General features: G+C 28.0%; 1 protein-coding gene across 1 annotated transcript in view; it reads right to left on the bottom strand.

Moving 5' to 3' along the window:
* Positions 1-507: 507 nt before the first annotated feature.
* Positions 508-6,974, bottom strand: part of LOC111631955 (regulator of G-protein signaling loco-like) — a 109,584-nt gene continuing 103,117 nt past the window's right edge. Inside the window, 3 exon segments of the mRNA XM_023376305.1 lie at positions 508-4,424; positions 4,677-4,926; positions 6,540-6,727. Coding sequence (XP_023232073.1) covers positions 3,313-4,424; positions 4,677-4,926; positions 6,540-6,727 — 1,550 coding nt within the window. The 3' untranslated portion in view covers positions 508-3,312.

Raw genomic sequence — 6,974 nt, 5'->3', positions numbered from 1 at the left:
CTGTAAGCCACATTGAAGAAAGAGGCTTCACTAATGCTCTGCCTTAACAAAGACTTTCTTAAACACAGTTTTAAACAATTATCTGGCAAGCTTGGCACCAAAAATTGTTTGAATTTCTGGATTTTACAATTTTCTGGACATAGGCTAAATATATACTTAAAATAAACAATGGAAAGTAAAGTACAAAATTGTATCTTTACAGATACAAATTAAACACTTCTAAAATAGGGCCTGTTTGGTCATTATTAATCCTCTTAAAATATACAATACCATGTGTAGTGCAATATTTAGGAAAAAAAATTAAATGAAGAGAACTAAAGAACTGTATAAGTGGTTTCATGTGACATGTATACCATGGAAATCAAAACAAAGGAGCTATGCAGCAAACTAAAGCTGTACTGCAGTCTTGGCACAGTTGCAAACACTAGAAATGCTTTTCAAAAAATAAAAACTGAAATTTTCAAAAAAAGATTGTTTTAGCAGAATATATTTAATATGNGAATCCAGTTTAAAGTTCAGTAAGGAGTGAAGTGTATATTGAATATATCCTACACAATTGTTTATTGCTAACATGACCCTGAATTAACTTTAGAGCAAAATAAACTTGTCTATATATATATACTATATATGTAATATACTTTTTTTCATTTGGTCCCTTAAATACAACATTTGCTTTCATTTCTTTCTACTTTCAGGTGCATTCTTAACAAGATTTTTATTAACAAGAATTGATAAGACATGAATCTGAAGAAAAATTTAAATTTAAGTAGAGATAAATAGCACCAGATGTACTCTTTTATGATTTTAAATTGTGACAGATTAATGCACAACCAGAATTCTTAATCTTCTTAAAGTTAAAACTAATTTGTATTTGTGACAATTAACACACTTCCATAAAATTTGAAGTTAAATTAAAATCAGAATGTTATTTAAAAACTGTAAAAGTGGGAAATACAAATGTCAGTTGTGCATTTTTCTTTGGAAGAACATTAAGATGAATTCATTCATTCAAAAACTTATTTAATTGATTTAAGTATAGGAGTTAAATGCTATTACACATATCACAGGAAAAGAAAATGTTGATTTGAAAATGTAAATCTGTGGCATGCATGTCAGAAAATGGAGAACATTCAAATACATTGAAACACACTGAGTCACTCAAATGATGAACAATGTAGATTGTCTTACAAAGAAGATAAAATATAAAAACCATTCAACCAAAATTACTTTTGTGAGAATTATATAAATATGAAAAAAATCTCAGATTGTCATGCTGCTCCCAAGAGGTGCTGCATTATATTAAGATGACTTAAAAACTGTCAAAAGAAAAAAAAGACTAAAAACTGAATCTTTATACAATGGTTTTTGGAATATTTACAAACATAATATAACCAAATTTTACCAAATCTTAATATAATATATGTACACATCACTACTAAAATGTTAAATGTTATGACCCAGCAAAACAAGCTTTGAATCTAAACTGTCGCTGATGTTAGACTAGAAAATTATGAAAAATTTTTGTTTAATAAAGAAAAATTGTTTTAAAATAATAAAATGGTTACAACAGACAAGATAAATAGGTTTAATACTCACTACTTTATAAGATAAGTTGTTATATAATCATATAATAAATAGTTTGAAATTATTTAACTAATCTACTATAATGCAGGCTTAGACTGCTTTATAACTTTACTTTTCTGAGTATATTCCTAATTATCTGCCTGAATGATTCTTAAGGCGAAAATGTGCTTGAATTTATGATGTATAATAAGTACATTATACAAGGGTTATTTTTTTTCAACCTCCACAAACACATGAAAAAAATTTTAAAGTATTGTCACCAGGGGTCAGCTTTCCTCATCTACATTTTACCAGCGCCTATTTCATTGTAGATAAAAGCCGAAACAACCCCAAGAAGGTATGATGGAGAATAGAAGACTTCCGTACATCACCAGTTCCTGTTTTTTAAAAATGTTTATATTTTTAATTGGATATATATTTGTGTTTTTTAAAGGACTGTTTGGCAGCAAATAGCCTAAAAGGGAAGGTCAGTTGCCAAAAGTGTAATGTCTGGAACACAAAGTTAATAAATGGTGGTTCCTCTTTTTTGGGAAGGACTTTGTCTTCAAAAAAAAATTAATCATAAATTATAGTCATCGGACAAAGATTTACAAAAAAAAAAAAAATATACAAATATGAGTATTTGTGTTTTAATGAACTGCTGATGGTGTGAACAACGAAAAAATGACTGAAACAAGAATTTTCTTTGTAAGAAAGTTGTATTTATATTTAGTATATTAATATTAAATAATCGTTGGCCATGTAAACTTATTTTTACTTAAAAAAAAAATATTGGAAGAATGTGAGACAGGGACAGAGTGCACACCTAGTAAGTAGTATATTCCCTCACCACTTAGCATTGTGCCAAGCTATTTTAGATATTTGCTACTCTGCAGTAAACACGTAAACATGATGCTGCCAATCCAGTCTCCTGCCAACTGTGAAGTACGAGCAGTAATTCAATTTCTACAGGCCGAAGGGCTGAATGGAGGTGAAATTCATTGAAGGATGTGTATTGTGTATGGTAAGAACCTCATGAGCTACAGATGTGTGCGTGAATGGTGCAGGAAATTCAAACAAGGACATGACAACATTCATGATGAGGGTGGTCAAGGGAGGAAGTGTGTGATGACTGACGATTTGGTGGACAAAGTGGATCAATTGGTGTGAGAAAGTAGTTGGTTCACGTTTTTTGAGTTCAGTGAAGAGTTTCCTCAAATTTCAAAGTCCACACTGTACACCACTGACTGACAGTGTTAAAGGTTGGCTGAATGGCCTTGGAGGCAACATTCTTCGACATGAGTATACAAAAGCTGGTGTCACGGTATGATGTCTGCCTGAATCGACAAGGCAATTATGTGGAAAAATAGGTGAATACTGTAACTACATTCTACAAATAAAGTGGTTTTGTTCTGCATTCTTGTTTTTTTATTCTGGGTCAGTGGAGATTGAAAAAAAATAATCCTCGTAAATTCAAGTAAAAAGTATATTCTGTAGTAAAAATATAGAAATCAAATAATATTTATAAATTACAAAATTTCAGTAATGTTTAACATCAAACAGTGTATATAACTTCCAATCTTTTTTTTAATTTATTATTTTTTATATTAATAAAATTTACTTGTTAATCAAGTAAGAAACAAGCTCTAATTTCCAATTTAAGTAAATAAGCTGCAGTTGATTGTCATTTATATTCTTAATTGCAATTTAATGCAAACTGTCTTGTTTTTGCTGGGCCCTAATAAACATTTAAACAAAACTAATATTAAAATTATTTGGTCCACCTCTGTCTACATAGCCACATTTTGATGACCTCTTCTGCTGAATTCCTTCAGATTTTGCAATCCTCTCTGTGACAGTTCTGTCTTCTTCTATATGATCTTCATCTGATGTCTGAGTATAACTTGGATTTATGTTAATGAGCTGCCTGCTTGGTGGCCTTGGTGGAGGGCCCCTAGACTGAGCTTTTGGTGGAATTGGAGGAGGTTCGCATAATAATTTACGAAGAGGAGGTTGTGGAGGAAGGAATATTTCATTTTTGTGTAATATATCATTTCCTGAAACATTTAATGGAGAAGGTGGAGTAAAATTAGCTTCTTCTACATGAAGAGATGTGTTAGAATCTGGTGGCATTGGAATTTTTGATGGTGTAAGAGTATCATTACATTCAGAAGACTGTGCTTTTAATGTGACATCTAAATCTATGTCTAAATCTTCAATACCATCAAGAATTGGATCATCCAAACTTCGTGCAGGAGATGCCCTGGAAGCAGCAAGATCTTGAGAATGAAGTGAAAGACTTCTTGTTGTAGGACAAATATGAGGTGGAAGACAAGGAAGAGAATGAGATGTGGGACGTGAATGAAATTTATGTCCTGGAGGTGGAGGAACTGGTCTATTTTTCATCTCACTTTTGGATGTTTGTGAAATACCCAAATTCAATAGATATTTCTCAGATGATTTAATGTCACCATATCCAAAACAAGGGTGATAATCAAATGTTGATGAAAAATATTTTTCAGCTTGCTGATGTGTTGGAAATATTGTATCTTGACTAAATCCATGATCCAGACAATGCATTGAACTGGATATGCCTAATTCTTTTTGAATACTTGAAAATGGAAGCTGTGAAATATTCTTTTCTTTTGATACAATTTTACTATTATTAACTGTTTCTCCAATTCTGGCATCAACTGATAATCGATTACCCATGTTCAAACAATTTTCTTTACCGTTAGGATGATCAGATTTATTTTTAAGAAATTCTGGTAATTCAAAATTTATTTCTGTTCCTCTTTGATCGTCCAGCCGACTGCGTTGAGCTCTGTTCCAAACTTCTAATAAATCTGAAATTATTTTTACTGTAAATCAAAAAATTTGAATAAACATTACATTGAAATTATTTATAAAGCATTGAGGTTAGATATTTAAATATATTATAAGAAATGAGACAAAATTAAAGTTTTGGATAATTGAATTACTCAATAAAATTAAATTTGTTTAATTAATTTAACTGAAAAATAATAATTTATAACACATAGCTGCAGATTCAGGTTCAGTATCAAAAACACATGAAGGTTATAAATTGTTCCTGAAAATAATTTCACACTCACCATCAGAATTATCTTTCAAATCACCTTTATCACTACTTTCTTCAGTTTGAGTAAAGAGAAATTTATCTGGATTTGGTAATTGCGTTCTAAGTCCCATACTTTCATGAACTGATGCTCTGTTTGCAAATGGTAACTTAGTTTTATTTCTATTCAGGCTATCACTGTCAACATGAACAGAATTCCGACGCACCAGTCCCATAAAAGAATTACTTGAAGTAGAAGTTTTCATTTCTGTTTTATCATCAGTTTGCTAATAAATAAAAAATTTTAAAATTCATAAATTATCAATTTGAAATGTTAGCTATTATTTATTGAAATTAACTGTTCAGTTAATAATTAATAAAAAAATCTCCCTAAAAGTTAAATTAATAAAGACATACAGATAAATTAAAATGCAAATATAACTATTTTAAAAAACAACAATAATAAAAAGATTTAATTATTATACTTAAAAATTTATTTACATAGATATATTTTTAATTAATATAAAATCTGTATATTCATTAAAAATTAAAATACTAGAATCATATAAACAAATCAGATCATACAGTTTTACTTCTAAATTTGAATTTAGCCTAAACAAATTTAAAAAAAAAAAAAAAAAAAAAAATCACAGATACTCAATTCTGATACTCTAGGTCCAAATTTAACAAAATTATGAATTTAAAATAATGTTCTTTCTCAAATATATAACATTGTAACATTCTGAAATATACACTGTTGCAAAACATTGGCAGAGTTTTAAAGCCAAATCAAAAAGTAATCAACAGTAATTAAATTCTGCACATGGAATGGTAGTAAAAAATAAGAATTTTACTACAATATCACAACACAAGGAACTACTCATTGAGGAACAGTTTCATATTACTAAATTGTAAAGCCATTTCTAACATTGATCAGTTTGCATTAATTGCCAAACCTAGTCTGGCAATTAATTAATGGAATCAATCCGTGATACCAATGCCATGGAATTTATATTTGGTATCTAAATTTGTCTCAATTTTTATTATATATTCATTAATTATCCAGTATAATGAATAACTTTTAACATCAGTTGATATGCAAATACATTTTATCAGATATAAAACTTTTCATTTAATGATTAAAACAAAAAGATAATTAATTAAAATATTGCATCAATTGTTTATTTGTGAATTTACAATATTATAATATTTATTTCTGCAATGTTATTTGATGAAATATTTTACTTGCTTTATAATTTATTTTATAATAAATCTATGAAATAAAATAAAAACTGATCCTTAGTTTAGAACATTTCTAAAATAAATTATAATTTAGTAAACAAGAACCAAACAAATATTTTAATAAGAAATAATCAATTTATAGAAAATATGCTATTCAGCACTGCAAATTGTGTAACTGACTGAATTATTATTTTGCATATTTCAATGCATAAATATTTTAATGAAAAATTAGAGTTATTTTAATATATTTAGCTATACAGTAGAGCGTTGTTTATCCGAATCAATTGGGGACTGGGGTTGTTCAGATAACTTATTTTTCAGATAACCTATTATGTACGAAAAAATATATTAACCTATCCCATGTTGAAATTTTTCTCCGTTGCATTGAATCCGTTGCTGTCCATCATATTTTATCTTCATAGAGATAAATCTTACAATTTATTTTTTATGATCTAATTTTATTTAAATTAATTCAATTGCTTCAAAAACTAATTTAAACTATACTTGGAAAATCTTTCCTGGAATTAATTTTAATATGATTTTATATTCATTAAAAATTTTCTGTGTTTTCAATTTATATGTAGCATTATTCAATAAGTTCACAAACACAAATTAGTTACAAAACTTTTTATAAATTTAATAATAATAGGATATATACCTGAACTCTTTTTGGCTTGTGACAATCTAAATCAACTGTACCAAGTTCATCAAAATGTATCTGACTTTTACCCTTCATGACAGCTTCAAATATTTGATTAGTAATTTCCTCTAAATCTGATGAAAGCTGAGAGTTTCTAGAAAGAATAGCATTTGTTCGAACTTTGTCTTGACCAGCAAGACCCCATTCTGAAAATTATTAAACATTAGTTGAACATTATATACTTCATTAAATATTTAAAATTAAAAATAAAACTATTAAACATATTAAAATTTATAAATTCTAAAATATAATTACAATACAAGCAAATTGTTTCAAATATAAGTTTAACTATAAATATTGCTATTCAATAAAAATCATTTAGTGTTGATGTAATGATCTTCATGTAATGATATAAAATTTATTATCTATATCTATATCTATATATATATATAA

Source organism: Centruroides sculpturatus, unplaced genomic scaffold (genome assembly GCF_000671375.1).
Source record: "Centruroides sculpturatus isolate CEXI.00-Female unplaced genomic scaffold, Cexi_2.0 scaffold783, whole genome shotgun sequence".
NCBI classification, from domain to species: domain Eukaryota; kingdom Metazoa; phylum Arthropoda; class Arachnida; order Scorpiones; family Buthidae; genus Centruroides; species Centruroides sculpturatus.
Note: the sequence above shows the minus strand (reverse complement) of the source record. Positions and strands in the feature narration are given on the sequence as shown.